Source organism: Carettochelys insculpta, chromosome 2, assembly GCF_033958435.1.
Source record: "Carettochelys insculpta isolate YL-2023 chromosome 2, ASM3395843v1, whole genome shotgun sequence".
Lineage (NCBI taxonomy): Eukaryota > Metazoa > Chordata > Testudines > Carettochelyidae > Carettochelys > Carettochelys insculpta.
This window is the reverse complement of record NC_134138.1, coordinates 264005358-264023051: the sequence shown is the minus strand read 5'-3', so window position 1 is coordinate 264023051 and position 17694 is coordinate 264005358. Positions and strand designations below refer to the sequence as shown.

The following is a 17694-nucleotide window of genomic DNA, read 5'->3' as shown; positions in this document are numbered from 1 at the left end:
TATGTTGTCTGTGTGGTTCCTTCATTACACCATTGGCTTAAATCAAAGATTGGTTTTATAAATATTGATTGTGTAGCCTTTTCCTTTTCAACTATTAAATAATTTCATTCTGTGCAAATTAAAAGTAGAAACTACTAGAACCACTGGGAAATTATTTTTTCTTATGTGTAATTTTGTGTAAAGGTTATTTTTGTTTATTCTCCTTAAAACCATTTTGCTCAAGATTAGCATTCTTCCCAGTGCAACTGGAAAAGCTAGGGGAAAAACAGCAAATTATTTTCCATGGGAAATTGAGAAATTTTCTTTTTTCCTCATGAAGTTTCCACTACCATCAAAATATTTATTTTTACAACAACCACCCTCCAAGACAGATGAAAGTAAAAGTTTCAGTTTCCAAATGCTGTTTTTGTTTTAAACAAAAAAAGCATTTTTGGTTAAAAAAATGCTTTCAAAACTTGAGGATTGAATATTTACCAAAACTTAGAAATTTTTACTCAGAAGAGAAAGATACAAAATGAATTGACATAGAAAATGTTGATGTTTGTTTTATATTTTAACATCAGAAGATGTGGCTGAAAATTATTTTGTTGTTACCAAGGAAGCTTATCACAAAAAATAAATACAATGTAAAATGTTAAACCAGCTGTAGGAAGTGGCTGATCATCCTAGGTACAGGGCAATGGGCTCAACTCTTATCTACCTCATAAGTGAAGGAGGAGCAATAATTTTTAATGGGGGGGCACTCCAAGGATTCGGTAAGTGGTGAAGGGCCGCGCTGTTCCATGATATTAATGGAAGCGGCGTGGGATCTGAGAGGGAGGTTAGGTGCAGAAGTGAGCTTGGGTAGGGGAATTAGGTGCAGGAGGGAGCGTAGGGCCTGTGGGGGAAGTTTGGGGGACGGAAGTGGTCATGACTGGGGGAGGGGATTGGCATGCAGTGTGGGGTGGAGGATCCAGGAGCAGGTATGGATTCAGGAGAGGATTTTGACTTGGAGGAGGAATGTAGGAGGGGGTGCAGGATCTGAGAGGTGGGGTCTGGGGGTTTGGATTCTGACCTGGAGCAGGAGATTGGGCTGCAGGATCTGGGAGGAGTTATGGGTACAGGAGCAAGGATGCAGTGGGTTTGGGTTGTGGCCTGAGTTGGGGGTGCAGGAGTGGAGCAGAGGGTTGGGGAAAGGGAGTGGCTATGGTGCCAGGTGCAGGCTCTGTCCAGGAGGCACTTACATAGGCAGCACCAGGCAGCAGCCCAGTGGGACCCTCTTTACAGGTGCCCTGCATTTCACACCTTGCACACTACTCAAGGTGTCCAGCTACAAGGGCCATATGCTCTGTACACCATGAACCCCCGGTAGGGGTGGGTGTCACACTGCCTGTGCTCAGGGCACACATGCACACACATCCAGTGGCTCATGGCACACACAGCACATGGGACCACAGCCGGCTGCTTTGAGCAGTGTGCGGGGGCATGGAAGGCAGGGAGCTTGCCCAAGGCTCATGCTGGGCGGACAGCCAGATCTGGCCCAGGAGCCACATTTTGCCTGTCTCTGCTATGAGTGTTCCTCAGTGGTGCATTCAGAGAGCAAAAGGGGAGACACTTCAGTGTGGAGACTGTCATTGTGTCTGGCCCTTGCACAGATCATCAACAAATCAACTACTAAGGAAGGAACTCTGTCACTAGGATCTGAGCTAGGAACTGACTGCAGTCTTTGAGATCACAAAATGGAAGGTTGTGTGTCACTTTACCAGGCAGTAATTCACTGAGTTTTGTTATGGCTGAGATCCCTACCGTTATGTGCATGCACGGTTTGGATTTTAGATTCCCAGCAGCAAACTGTATATGTCCTTGTAGGAACGTAAATTACTCATGACGAAACAGTATGATTGTTTGTGCTCTGAGAAGCAACATGATGCTCTTCAAAGGGATCCAAATATCTCCTGGCAGCCTTCTGAGCCGTTCAGGAGAATTTTCTGTGCGAACAAATGAAATTCACTATTATTGTTGTTTATTACTGCTCTCTTGCTCTTGTTACAATAAAGAATCAGGGTTCCACTGTGCTGGATGCTGCATGGACAACAATGAAAAGATGAAAAGATGACCCTTCTCCTTTTCGGCTCACAGTGTAGGACTGTGATAGGATGGACTAAATGGATAGACAGGCACATGTCAGGTGTGGGACTCAGCAGTGCTTGTGGATAAATGAGGAATCCTGAAAACTAAGTAGGACTTTCAGTTTGCCACTTGCCCGCTCATTAAGTAATAGGAAGTATAATCCAGTGGTTCGCATGGGATTTTGAAGACCTGGGGCGATTCCATGCTCAACTACGAACTTCCTCTGAGACTTTGAGCAAATTACTTAGTTTCCTCATAGCTCAGTCCGTCCACTGTAAAAAAAATTCCTTACCTCCCAGGGGGTTGCTGTAGATGCTACAGTAATGGAAACCACATAAGTACTTACATTGTCAGCTGACAGTGTTCTGTAGCCTTGTGGCAGAGAAAAGTGGTAAGGAGGGAATTTGAGGTTCCACTCTCATCTTCTTTCTTTTACAAGGAAGAAAATAATGGATTTGAACTGTGTCATTTCTAGAATAAGAGTTTAAGTTGGTATATCCCACGCAGCTTGTGGGACATTAAAATTTAACATAATTACTTCAGATTCTCGTGAGATTTATGGAAAAATGCACCAATCAACAATTTGTCTGAAATGAACATTTATTTTTATTTTTGCTGCTTTTAAATGTTTATTGCCAAACCTGCTGCTTGGTTTTTTTTTGTTTGTTTGTTTTTTTAAGCGTCATTTAATTATGTGTGACCATTTTCTTCCACCTAAAGAATGTGCTACTGCTGATATTGAGTAAAATCACAACTTATTTCAGCTACTGAATTTTCAGGACACTTTTACCTTGCCCAAAGTTGCCCTGTCTTCCTGCATTGTGCATGCAGCTGAACTCATTGGGTTTTTTCCCCAGCCAAATTCATGCTCTAAATATTGCTGAAAGCTACAAAGTTAATTTCCAGCTTGCTGTTTTGCTAGACAGACAGATTTCTATAGCTTTTGCACTTTCTCTTCAGTACGTATGGGAATCCTTACCAAAGTAATACAGTGTACTCTCTTGTGACATAGCACTTTAATCCCAATGAGAGCAACAACTCCTTATACATATTTTATAGCAAACAAATGAACTAAGAAATCTTTTATAGACTGCCCACTATGAAAAGTTACTGTATTATAAAGTAAGGGTGCTTTGACCTACACTGTCCACCAGTACATTATTGTATCTCTGGATTTGTCATGTCAGCAAGAGTCTCACTCTTTAATTCCTTTGAGACTGACAATGAAGAATTGTGATTGCTTCCATTAACTGGCTCAGAATTTGCATCTCCCCTTATATGTATTTTTTTACACATCCCCTCCGCTCCACTCCCTAATAGCTACCATCATGTGAATGTTTAGTGATAAGAATATAATGACAGAGGTTGTGGGCCAGTTTCTGATATCAACTGGTGTAGCTCCATTGACTTCTTTATACAAACCTTTGCTGTGCTAAACACCTGCCATCTGATTTTCCACTCCCTAACACTTGTTTGTTTTCACCATGGCTCCACTACTAAGTCACTACTGCTTCATACAGGTTGTAGTGGTCTGTTTGAATTGGGGACTGATTTGCTTTCTAAGTTCCTCAGCTGGATCAGAGCTCTTGGGCCAGAGTCACTAGAATCTGTAAGCCACCTTTTTTATTCCTCCCCAGACCCAAACTGGTAACTGAGCTGATATGCAAAGTTAGAGGTTAGTAATCCTATGTGAAAATGGAAATAGTCCATGCATTTTGTTGGGTCTCTTACGCGTGGCTCTGTAGCCATGTGCACTTTCCACCTATTGTTGGGAGGTTTTGAATAGCATATCTTATGCTGTGTTTGTAGATTTGATCCCTCTGTGTAAACTGTTTTCACGGCTGGCATGCAGAGTGGGCAGTTGGAGCTACATGCCATTTTCAGGTGTTTGTATGAATGCATGTAAGAAAGATTAATACAGAGATGTTCTAATAATAATATATTTTTCCTTTCCTGTCCATTCATTCTAAGATCCGCAAACCCCAGTGATTTGCTGAGCTGCAAAACACCCTGGCATTAGTATTTCTTGCACATGCTTAAGTGATGTAAACCTGCAGCAATGATAACTGAATGCATTTACATGTATTTAGGGACTACTACATAACCATGGTGAAATGGGCAACCAGCACCAAAGTGGCAGTAAATTGGCTGAACAGGGCACAGAATGTTTCTATCCTGACGCTTTGTGATGCTACCACTGGAGTCTGCACAAAGGTAGGAAAGACACCTAAAGCAAAATTTGGAGATTACAAAATACAATAATAGTAAAACAGACTTTTCAAAAATGCCGTGTTTGAAACCTCCAAGTCTTTCAGTTATGTTATCTGAAAGTGGGTCACCTGACACCCACTACTTTATGTATAGATAGAATACAAAGACATATATGAGCTACATTCTTTAGGGAGCAATATATCCATCAGGATTCTTTTTTTGTCTGTATGATAACATACCTTCCCATATGCATACTTCCTTGTTCATCAGAGAGCAACAATAGAGGACAAAAAGAATAGCCCAAGATTACATTCTGAAACAGAATGCTCGAATAGTTTTTCTCTGCTTGTTCACCCCTCTTCAAATTCAGTCAAACTGCTTTCTGCACCAGTGAACAAAATGTAACCCATGCAAACAACGCTGTTTAATTATGTCATTCCATTTTAGAAACATGAAGATGAAAGTGAAGCCTGGCTGCACAGACAGGTAAGAGTGATCTTCTCTTCATGATTATACTTTCAAATTATTCCAGTTTCCTCCCCCCCAAGAGAAAAGGCTTATATTTGGAACTCCAAGTGGTACTTTGAAATTGTGCTTGTTCCTATTATAAAAGGGATTTTCTTAACCAAATACACAAGCTCTTCCAGCTGAAGTAAGGAGCATCTTCATCTAATGTATCTGAGATGCCTTTTTACATAGCAGACCCCAACAGCTAAAAATGTAATTCCCAACATATGGACTATGTCTACACTAGAAAGGCTTTTTTTTTTTTTCCAAAAAAGCTGGGCCTCTTTCAAAAAAAAATCCTGTAGAGTGTCTACACACAAAATACGTTTTTTCTATATTAAATTGAACTTTTTTTTGTGGCCTTGTTCCTCTCCCAGATGAGGAAGAGCACCTTTTTTTCTTTTGGAGAAAACCATGTGTATGTGCCCCGGAGGCTCTTTTTGAAAAGGGCAGTCCTCATGACACTGGATTTTTCGATCCTGGGCCTGTGGTTTTGAAAGTGTGTGGCTTGTATGGACTCCCTCTTTCAAGAAAAAAGTGGTTTGATTTTTTCAATCCACTTTTTTATGTGTGGACATGCTCTTTCAAAAGAAGGGGGTTTTTTTGGCAGAGATCTTCCTCAAGAACTTCTTTTGAAGGGTTGCTGTAGTGTAGACATACCCTGGTTGAACTTGGATTGAAACAACCTAAAAAATTAGTGTTGGTTGGAATTTGCAGAGAGGTCAGCAGATGGTCTGTCCTCTACTGAAGTCCCTGATGAAGCTCTGGTTTGAGCCTTACATTGGACTTAAGAGCTGTGTTATCCTTTTGTTGGCCCTCCGCACAGGGTGAATTCAACTATCGCAATTAAATGATCAAAGGTCAAATTGTCTTGAAAAAATCAAAGTGACTTAGGTGTTTATGTCCCATTGTGGAAAGTGACTTAGAGGTTTATGAGCCAAAGAGTAAAATCTTCAAAAGCCCCTAAGTTGTGTTTTAAAACCAAAGTGACTTAGTGCCTAAGAATGGCCCTCCGGTTCCAAAGTCTACACTACAACAGCACTTTTGGCAATGTATAGGAGATATGTAGCTGTGTCCGCACTGCTGAAGTCTTTCCCCACTGCTGAGTCTTTCTTCCGGTAGGGTAGGGCTCCAGCTATGGTAAGAAGATGCAGCCTTCCCCTTCAGCAGCGGTCTTTTCGTACAGCACAGAAAGGCTCCAGTAGTGGGGAGCTGCAAGACAGTACATGGCTGAAAGTAGCCATGTAGACTGGAGTGCCCCACTTGCGCAAGTAGAGACCTGTGTGGAATGTATACATACTGTGATGGGACACACCCCACTTGGGACTATTTCCTGATGTGCTGAGACCCCACTGAGCTTAATTTCCCTGACAGTCTGGGCACCCTGTAACCCTGTTTTGTTGAGCCTAGCTCTCCAGCCTGCTGCTGCCAAGATAAAGGGAAAAGGTCACAACCCTAAGGCTGCAATCACACACTGTAAGCAGCACAGCATGAGACCTTTTTCCAGCATTCAACTCCACAGCCTTCCTGGGAACTGAACCCTTGACAAATCTGTGTTAGATTGTATAGAGATCTGCACAGTATAAGCGCATAATATTCACACTCTTTTTCAATGTAAAAAGAGAAACAGACAGACTCCTTGGTGCCTCGGGTTACAATTATTTACACTGGGTTTATTAATAAACAAAAGTGATTTTGTTAAATATAAAAGATAGGAATTAAGTTGTAATAAGAGATGGCACACAGAACAAAGTAGATTACTAAGACAAATAAAAAAGAACATGCAAGCTAAACTCAATGCACTAAAAAAACCTAGTTTTTTATATATATATACTTTATATGATTTTATATATATATATCATCCTAAACATTCTAATCATCTGCTTCAGAGACCAGATATCCTTCCACCCTGCACCCAGTTCCTTCCCCAGTTCTGTCTGAGGTGTTTCCAGAAGTTATCATGGTTGGCATATCCAGGGAGAACTGACTACTGAACTTGCACAACTGCCCTCGCTTAAATAAGATTGCATAAGGCGGGAGTATTTTCTGTTTGTGTGCCCTCCTCCCAGCTTCTCATGGCAAAGTAGATTTAAGATGGCTTCCAGTATCAGGTGATATGGTCTCATGTCTCTGCAAGGCCCCACTCTCCAGATGTGGGCCCATATGTCTGCAGAAAAGTTAAACTCCATTGCCTCTTAATGGGCCATCACAGCCCTGAAGTGTAATCAATGGGAGTGATGCAAAGCAGTGAATATGCAATTACAGATACACACTTCAATATTTCTAACTTGATCTAAAAAAATGATTCATGCATACAAATGGGATAATCATAGTCAGTAAATCACAACCTTTCTAATGATATGTTACCTGAGATATGTGGCATAATTCATCTCTTAGTCATGACATATTCATATCATAAGCATGTTTTTTGAAGCATATAGAATGCCCTTTCACACATACACAAAACCTTCAGGCATGTCTACACTTTGTTCATCTAAGATATACCTCACTATCTATGCTGTTACTGAAACCAGTGCTGGGCGGGGACGGGGTCCGGCCAAGCACACACGCTAAATGCTGCTTAAAGAAGCATGCAGGGTAGATATAGCCTTAGGCAGATTTGAAAATCTAAGATATGATCTGTCTACTGAAGAGTTTACAAAGTATATTAGATAGGATGTAGCAGAAGGAAAAGTTGACGACGTACTGGGAGAGGAAGGCAAGATGAGGGTAATACCAGTAAGATTACAGTGGAACAAATAGATTTTAACTCTTACTGGTATGGTCCCAACCCCCTGACCGCGGTCGCCCTCAAAAAATGTTCCATGACTACAGTCCTGCATTGCTACAAATTTATACATGCAGATGCAGACATCCATGGATAGACATTGGTATCTGCTGAACTGCAGGCGTCTCCCAGGAACCACTGCAGTGAAAGGAACAAAGCATGGGCCCACTGCTACCAGGAGCCAGCACCCTGTGCCAGCAGCTCTAGCTCAGCTGTATCACCACAGACCTCCAATGGGACTATCCAGACCCAAGACAGGAGACAAAGCTGCAGGGAAGAGCGAGGCAGAGGGGAGAGGGGGGGTGCGGTACAGCCACACCAGAGAAGCTGCCAGCATGGGGTGCTCCTTTGTCTGCTGCCATTCCTGAGAGAGCCTGCGGTTGAGCAGATAATAATTTCTGTCTGCAGACAGCTGCATAAATATAACTAGCTTTATTTATAAATTCGTATGTGCTCAAGCTTCAATTTATTATTCATTTTTGAAAACCAATCTTTCTAGTATGGCATATCAGCAATAAATGTGTTAATAGCATGGTATACCTGACCATATAAGCGTACTTGCACCACTGTGGGTATACTAAGCAAGGGTGAGTGTATGAGGACTTCTGCCAGGATGTCTTGGTTTGTAAATTTCACAGTTTCTGAAAGTGTCCATTCTCGGCATGAAAGTAATCCATGGGGCCATCATGCTGGGAGTTAGGGAGCTTTTATACCAAACAATGAATATCTCCCTGAAATTCACATGGCAAAACTATTCATTATGGGACCTGGGCTCAGCTGGGTCAGACAGATAAATGGCAGGAGCATCCTGGGGATATAAAGGGAGCTGGGAGGGCATCACAGGAGCTATTGGAGAAAGACAGAGTTGTTCATATTCTCTGTCTCTGTCTAAGAAATTCCTTGACCCTCTGCATGTGAAATAAATAGGAGCAAATTCATTCAGAACAGAACTGTATGTGCCAATAAATAAATACACATTGAACCTTTCTTAAATGAGCTTTCAAAGCTGCCTGCTTTTCTCCACAGATCCCCATGGAGAATTATTATAATTAGCATAACAAAAAAGCAGTCACGTAGCACTTTAAAGACTAACAAAATAATTTATTAGGTGAGCTTTCGTGGGACAGGCCCACTTCTTCAGACCAGAGCCATACCAGAACAGACTCAGTATTTAAGGTGTAGAGAACCAAAAACAGTAATCAAGGTGGATAAATCAGAAAAAAATTATCAGTGTGAGCAAATCAGAGAGTAGAGGGGCGGCGGGGGGAGCCAAGAATTAGATTAAGCCAAGTATGCAAACGAGCCCCTATAGTGACCCAGAAAATTCCAATCTCGGTTCAAACCACATGTTAATGTGTTGAATTTGAATATAAAAGACAGTTCGGCAGCCTCTCTTTGAAGAGTGCTGTGAAAATTCCTCTTCAGTAACACGCAGACTCTTAAGTCATTAACAGAATGGCCCACTCCATTAAAATGCTGGCGAACAGGTTCGTGGATCAGGAGTGTGTTTATGTCTGTTTCGTGCCCATTAACTCTTTGTCTAAAAGAGTTTGAAGTCTGTCCAATATACAAATCATCTGGGCATTGTTGGCACATGATGGCATATATGATGTTAGTTAAGGAACATGAGAATGTGCCCATGATTCTGTGAATAACTTGGTTAGATCCATTGATGGTATCGCCAGAATAGATATGTGGACAAAGCTGGCAGTGGGCTTTGTTGCAAGGAAAAGTCCCAGGACTGGTGTTTCTGCAGTATAGACAGTGGCTGTTGGTGAGAATCTTCATCAGGTTGGGAAGTTGTCTGTAGGAGAGAATAGGCCTGTCACCTAGGGCCTTCTGGAGTGTGGCATCCTGATTAAGGATAGGTTGTGGGTCTTTAATAATTGGTTGCAGTGGATTGAGTTGGGGGCTGTAGGTGATGACCAGTGGTGTTGTAGAGTATATAGACTAGCACGGCTTTCTCTCTGTTACTGTAATTAGCATGTTAGCACTTAGAGTATCATGCTAGGTGAGGTACACAGAAATAGTTGGAAACAGTCCTTGCACCAAAGGGTTTGCAGCCTAAAGAGAGAGAGGGAAAGGCAGAAATGAAGCGCCCTCCCTGAGGTGACATATCAGATCTGTGCAAACCAAGGAATGGAACCTCACTCTCCCAAGCCCTAGTTGCATGCTCTGCCTACAGGGTCACCCAGCCTCTGAATGAATGAATTCTTCCTCCTTCCAACTAGCCTTGCTCCCAGGAAATGCTTGCATCCACCAAGTTAATTTTACTTCTTATTTCAATCTGTTCAATGCCAATTTTAGCAATTTAATACTAGACTGTCAGCTTAAAATGCTTCTCTTTCCAATTAATTTTTTCTATTTATTTTAATAAGATGAAAATATCACACACATCGACTTTAACTCAGGTCAGGTTTGTTGTCAAGATTCTTAGCACTGCTCCATACGGTGTGAAGACTGCATCCCAAAAATCTCTGTCCCAGTGGACTATTTTTTTTTGGTCTATGCTGAGTCTCTGCAACACAACAACAGACTCATAAAAAATCTGACTACAGTAGACCCCCAAGTTATGTGAGGGCTGTGTTCCTGGGCAACCTTGCATACCTCAAATTTCGCACAAGTCAGAGAAGCTGAGAACCAGGTGGCAGCCTGGATTTTGACTCCTCTGGGCTTACAGAGGCCAGGAAACTGACTGGGGCTGGTGTGCTGGTCATTTTCCTGGCTCCCAGAGTGGCGGAAAACTGGGAACCAGACATTAGCCTGGCTCCTAGCCCCCCTGTGCTTGCGGGAGCCAGGAAATTGACCAGTCTGAGGTAAGTAGGATGAAATTTAATAAAGACAAATGCAAAGTGCTCCACTTAGGAAGGAACAATCAGTTTCACAGATATAGAATGGGAAGTAACTGTTGAGGAAAGAGCACTGAGGGAAGTGAGCTACGGGTCATAGTGGACCAAAAGTTAATTATGAGTCAACAGAGTGACATTGCACAAAAAGCAAACAGGATGCATTAACAAGAGTGCCATGAGCAAGACGCAAGAAGTCATTCTTCCACTTTACTCTTCCCTGATTAGGCCTCTATTGGAGTATTGTGTCCAATTCTGGGCACCACATTTCAAGAGAGATGTAGAGAAATTGAAGAAGGTCCCAAGAAGAGTAAGAAGAATGATTAAAGGTCTAGAAAACATGAGCTATGAAGGAAGACTGAAAGTTTGTTTAGTTTAGAAATGAGAAGACTGAGAGGGGCCATGATAGTGGTTTTCAAGTAGCTGAAAGGGGGTTACAAGGAGGAGGGAGGAAAAATTGTTCCCTTTGCCTCTGAGGATATGACAGGAAACAATGGGCTTAAACTGCAGTGGGTGGGTGGGGGTTATGTTGGACATAAGGAAAAACTTCCTAACTATCAGGGTGGTTAAACATTGGAATAAATTGCCTAGGGAGGTTGTAGAATTTCCATCACTGGAAATATTTAAGAGCAGGTTGGGTAGACACCTGTTAAGGACGGCCTAGAGACTCTAGACAGTGCTGGTCCTGCCATGAGGGCAGGGGACTGGATTTGATGACCTCTCAAGGTCCCTTCAAGTTCTAGTGTTCTATGATTCTATGAAATTTGTACAAGCCATACAAATTCTGCACCTTTGTTGAATGGTGCAGCTTTGTTGGCTACAATGGAGGTATGCTAGTAAAACAAAGAATACATACTGTGGCAACATTACAAATGTAAAATGGATTCGTCTTTTGTTAATGCAAAAATTAATCTATAACATTAAAACAATTCCCAGTATGATCAAGTTATTATTTATTGATCTTGGGTGGTTCTACCTCATGTTTTGATTTGTATTAAGAATGAGGGCAGAGTATCTGCCATGGCAGGTGTGCCCATTGGCTGGCTCGTGGGACACACAAGGGGAAAACTGTCCATTGAACAGTTCTCAGAGACGGGGAAACTTACAGGATTTACCAGCCTACTAAAAGTGTAATGATGGATGGACAGGGACGGCAGAGCCTTGTTTGTACTCCAAACAATGTCTGGTGGCATGAGAAGGAAGGCTTCAGATTCTTCCTAAATTCCTTCAATATGCACTTTTGAGAGAATAAAGTTGTTTTACGTTAGCAACCAGCCTTTTGATGAGGAAGTCTGGAACAAAGGATGTACAACTAGCCAAATGCCACGATATAGTGAGTTTTGCAACTCTCAGGTACTATACATCTGTGTCCCTTTCAGTTTACTCTAAAAATCACCTCTTCCAGTAAAAAGGTCCTGGCCACCCATGGACTCAGATAGCAGAAAAGACAACAAAGCAATCTTCAGAAAAGAGCTACTTACTGTCTGCAGCGTTTTTTTTAATTTATTTTCCATACATAGCATCTTGTCTCTCTCTGACTGAAAGCCATAAAAATGGGATGAAAATCAATCACCAGGGAGCCTTGAAGCATAGACAGCTTTAAAAGACCTTCTTTCTTTTTATTCTTTCTCCTCTCCCCCTACCCTATCTTTGTAAATACTTTTGAGGATCATCTGTTAGAAGGTAGGGAAGGAGGTAGGAAGGAGGTAGGGCTTAAATTCTGAAAGACAGGTTGGTGATGTTTCCTTAAGAAAATACAATAATACACATTGAAATGCAGTTTTTCCAGCTAAGTAAATAAGATTTGCTAGGCACACACTGCTAAGTGTGTACTTATTAAAATGCTGCATTCTGGTTGTCTCCTAACAAATTTTGCTGTAGGCATGACGGGGTTTTTTTTTTGTTTGTTTGTTTGTTTGTTGGTGGGTTGGGTTTTTTTTTTTTTTGTACTTTGCAAACAGGTGTTCCTTTGAAATGAAGAATGTTTCCTTATTGTCTGTCTCCCTTTAATTCCACAACAGGCTAGCTGAAAGAAAACTGCTTCGTTGGGGATACAGAGACAAGGGTTTTCAAAATTTCAGGACTCTTTTTCTCTGTTTTGAGGAGGGCTGTTTCTTTGTTTTAGGTTGTTGTTAGAAAGCCCACCCATTTTTGAAGTGTTGAAGTGTTTTAAAAATCACCCAAGAAGCCCTGACTAGTGGTAATTAAACCTGTTTGACTGATACTTACAGAATGAAGAGCCAATCTTTTCCAAAGATGGACGAAAGTTTTTCTTCATCCGAGCCATTCCTCAGGGAGGCCGAGGAAAATTCTACCATATTGCCATGTCATCATCACAGGTGAAACAATCACTGTTGTTATTCTTTGTCAGTGCTGACTAGACCAAGCCATGAGCATCATATTTGTGTTTAGACCCCAGGTGTCAATGTAGAGTTTGAATCACTCTAATGGTAAAGATGAATACCTTCACAAGGCTAGATGCTAGTAGCATTTTACATATAGGAGCAATAAGTGTTTCAAATGACACAGTTAGCTTAGATTTCTAATAAAAGAACTTCACATTTCAAGCAAAACTCAAAGAATGGCACCATTTTATTTAACAAGTTCCTCCTCCATTATTCCTGATGTGGCACTGCACAATCATCCAAAGTTATTATCCAGAATGTGTGAGCACAGGAAGCTCAGAGGAAAGGACTCTATCTGTATTCCTTGTGTTGGGCCCAATTAATCCATTGTCATCAATGGAATTTTGCCAGAGATGAGTCTGATTCAGTATATTTAAGTGTTTCTGCAAATTCACAGCAGTACTTTATGGGAGAATCACAAATTAGAATCACAAGTCATGGAGGAGTCATGAGAGCTTCATGTTTTGAGAAATAAAAACAAAGTTTTTTCTGTCTTGTTTAAGTGTTGTCTTTTCGGAAAAAAGAAAACATGCTTTTTTTTTTCTTGGCAGCCCAATAGCAGCAGTGATAACTTGCAGTCCATTACATCTGGTGATTGGGATGTGACAAAGATTTTGGCATATGATGAAAAGAGGCATAAAATGTAAGTAACTAAGCTGGCAAAAGTCGCAAACTAAACAAGCTTTCATCTTTTACTTCTGGTTCTAGAGTTATTTACTCTAGAGCAGCCATCTTCAAAACACAAGAAGTGTGTGCATGAACAGCTAGACATGCAGACAGCAGCGGAGGATTAGCTACATCTGTTAGTGTCTTAAATTCTAGTTTACAGTCTATATTAAGTCTTGCAGTGGTCATACCACTGACTTCATGTTTACATTTATACTAGAAGCATCTGTCTGCAGAAGTTACTGTTGGAAGAGGAGATGTACCAACAAAATTTCTGTCAACAGATCACATCTACACATAAAAGCAGATCGATCTGTTGACCTGCTCCATTGACAAAAGGGCCACCCAGAGTGTCTACGCAGCTTTTTTGTCGACAGTCTCTGTAGACAAAATGCATTTTATGTGTAGATGCTCCAAGAGTTTTGTCGACAAAATCCTCTTGTGTAGACGTAGCCTGTGTGTTTAGTAACAATCTTATTTTGATATTTAAAACATAGAAAGAAACCCGATTTACAAATAAGTGCATGTGCAGTGTGTCACTATATTTCTCTTTCAGCAGTTTCTAAATTAAAATTTGCAGAGAGTTCTGTGTTCATTTCCTGACTTTGCTCTTTTTAGACCTCCTATTGTTGGAAAGAATTCTGTTTGACTGCACAAACATTATTGTAATGAACAAACATTTTTACTCTATAAACTCCAATAATGTTTTTGCAGTTTACTTCATTTTCACCTTGCCTTTGTTAGTGAAACGAGATGTTCCAGTTCTTGGTATCTTTGCCATTGTCCTAAATCTCAGCACAATAGCATGGAAGAGGTATTCTGAAAAGGATTCCAATTCACATTGTGTGGAATTTCTGTTTTGAGCAAAGTTTAATGAGATGCCAGAGCGTGAATTCTAGATTTCGTAAATTTAAAATGATCTGTTGTCTCTGCCACTATCCCACATTCACACTAAATAGGTGAGTCAAAAGTCAAAAATGATAATTAAGGGCCCAAACCTGGAAGTTGCTAAAAATGCCTGCAGTTCCAGTACAGCACTATCTCCAGATCTGAAGAAGTGGGTCTGCCTCACTAAAGCTCATCACCTAATAAATTATTTTTTTAGTCTTTAAAGTGCTACAGGACTGCTTTTTGTTTGGTTAAGATACAGACTAACATGGCTACCTCTCTTTTACTGTTGACTTCTGTGTTAGCTGAGGGCTAAGCTTGCATGATTACTCACATTGTACTTTTAGCTACATGCGACGTTTGTTGTTTGAATGCACCGTATGGCTGTTTCTACCCATGCCACTTTCGGAGAAAGCGGCATGCTAATAAACAGCCCAAAATATGCTAATGAGGCATGGATGCAAAATCCCTGTGCCTCATTAGCATAAGGTCACATGATTTGGAGTCCAGAAGATGCTCTTCTAAACTCCAGAACAACATGTAGAAGCGCAGCGCCCGGGGGTGGGGGGAGTTCCAGAAGGAAGGTCTCCTTCCAGGGGCCCCTTCTTCCCAAAAGTTTTTATATAGACTAGCACAGCTCCCTCTCTGTTTTCTTACTCAGTATCACTTAAAAACACATTTATTTTGCATTGTATGTTTTCCCCACGAATTACACATGACATTATTATAACACTTTGACTTAATACCATACTTCCTTAAAATCAATTGCAATACTATTAGTTAACAGAGCTTCATTAATGAGTCCTTGATATTGCTTATTTAGGGGATGCCGAACTTTGGTGCTGTTTTCTCTTAACGTACTTGTTCGTGTTCCCACATCCTCTCTGTGTCAGCTTGTTTCTCAGGGTATGTCTACATTAAGTGCAAGATCAACCCAGTCAGGGTCAATCTGGGGTTTGATTTCATGTGCCTGGTAGGGACACACAAAATTGAACTACCTGGGGTTGGCAGTTAACTCCTGTACTCCTCAATCTCACAAGGAGTAAGGGAGGAACTCTGTGAGGAAGGCCAGCTAAGTCGATTGCAGAAAAGCAGATTCTAGATAAGCAATTGCTGTAGCTAGAACTGCATATATACAATCAACTTTAATGCCTCGTCTAGACCTGGCCTCAGTGACATATTAATTTCCTGGGGTGATCCTATTAAATTCCTTTTGATGTAGTTGCCCTCCCACTTGATAGTCTTATACATTCTAAATTGTTTATGCTTGTTTAGAAAGTAACTTAAAACTATATTTCACTACATTTTAGTAGGCACAATGCTTTAGGTAGCTTCAGAACGTCAACATTTTGTTACACTGACACATACATAAAATGAAAGTTTTTGAACAATATTTCTTTAACAGGTCTTAACCCCAAACCCTTTGGACCTGTTTTTAGTCTAAGATATTTTAATCTCTTTTTTAACTTACAAAACTTTCCCATATAGTTTTTGTTTTTACTTTCTTAGTAAAATGCATTGTATGCCACAGATAATAGAACTTTTGGATAAGATTTCAATGGTTGGAGGTCTTGTCTTGTTTTTGAATGGCCACTGCACCATTCAAAGTAGCTCTATTATTCATAATGAATAACTTGTTAAAAGAAAAAAGGAACATGGATGGCACTTTCAAATAGGTTGTTGGGCTTTGCTCTTTATATTTATTGCCCCAGTCCCCAACTGTTTAATTCCCTCAAAACTGCTGTGTTTATTTGTGCAAAAAGTTCTTTTTAACTTCACATTCTCTTTCCTTAAATCACTTATGTATTTTCCAAAGTGACACATATTCAGCTGAATTCTTTCTGCAGCTTCAAATTTATTTTTTAAGTTTTTTGCACCTGTTTCTTAATTTAATATACTTTACTTGCAAAACTCTGCTCACTAAATACAGTCCTTGAAGGATGGCTGCTTTTTGCCTTGAATGGATGCAAATAGAGAGCAAATACTGTTTTCTCCCTGACCATTCAGGAACCGTTTTCATGTATTTTATTTCCTTCTTTACAACTTTCATTTGCTCTTTATACTTTTTAAACTCATCCTTTAAGGTGGCACATTTCATTTGCAATGTTCTAGCCACAGGAAGTAATTCATGTGAAACTTCTGCCTTGGTTCAGGTTTTCTTTTCCTTATGGAGAAAAAAAAACGAAATCCTTTTTTTTTCATGGCTGTCAATGGGTTCTATTTTTTAACATTTCAGTAGCATTCAACAGACCTCTGCTCTGTTCTGCCAATCATTCTTTTACATAGGTCCTGAAAGCCCCATTCTAATATCCACTTACAGTTTGTTTTAAAAATGCCACAGTAGACTGCACAGCATATACTTTATATATTTCTTTGTGCTCTTTTCTCTCTCAAAATTTCCCATGCTGGTTAACTCTTTTACTTCTCTACACAGAGTTTTATTTCCAGCATTAGTTCCTTCAATAGCATGTATTTTGCTTCTCTTTTCTGCATTTTATATAGCCCTGTTCAGTGGAGATCCATTTCCACTCATTCTCCCCCAATATCTCTCCGGGAATCTAGAATATTCACCCTTAGATTTTACCTAGTCCTCCAGTGCCCTGGAAACCTCCTCCAATTTAAACTCTTTTCATGCCATTGCTAAGCTGCTGGGTTGTGATCCCTGACAGTAAAGCTACTCATATAATAAAGTGTATGTTGGTTTCTCCAGATAAAGGGATCCAATCTGAGTCACAATACCACTATGCTGGGGTCACCTCTGGGACCTCTTCCACTCATTCCCCTCAGAACTCAGTTTGACTCTGGTCTTAATGCTGAAGTTCTTTTATTTAGCATACAGAGGAGCCCCACTGAGTTCATTAGTCTTAAATGTACAGGGTGGGTTCCTGGTATTCCACACACCAATGTTAGATAAAAATCTCCATCCTTCATGTACCTGTCTACATTACATTGCACCACACGTTTTGAGATTGGCTTGTTGACTTTGTGGGAACCAGTCCCTGGGCAGCATGCCCTGTCTTCTTGCTGTCCATGTACAATCCACTCTGTCTAACCTTTATGCTCCTCATTAGGGTGACCATATCTTCGTATCCCGAATACAGGATGCAAGGAGGAGTGGCGGCTCCCCAGCTGCAGCTGCTGCCCTGTGGGACCTCCCCAGCTGCCCCACACATCACACGAGTGGGCTCCCTGTGCCTTGGGGAGCCAGAAAGGAAGTGGCAGCCATGCCGATACTCCTCCTGACTCCCACTAGGTGCAAGGAGCTGGGAACCAG

General features: G+C 40.9%; 1 protein-coding gene across 2 annotated transcripts in view; it reads left to right on the top strand.

Annotated features, from left to right (window-relative positions):
• The window catches only part of DPP6 (dipeptidyl peptidase like 6), a 612774-nt gene that overhangs the window by 535107 nt on the left and 59973 nt on the right, over positions 1-17694 (top strand). For both annotated transcript variants that reach the window (XM_074986299.1, XM_074986298.1), the window contains 4 exons: positions 4200-4323; positions 4768-4806; positions 12693-12800; positions 13418-13509. In XM_074986299.1, coding sequence (XP_074842400.1) covers positions 4200-4323; positions 4768-4806; positions 12693-12800; positions 13418-13509 — 363 coding nt within the window. The remainder of the gene's footprint in view (positions 1-4199; positions 4324-4767; positions 4807-12692; positions 12801-13417; positions 13510-17694) is intronic.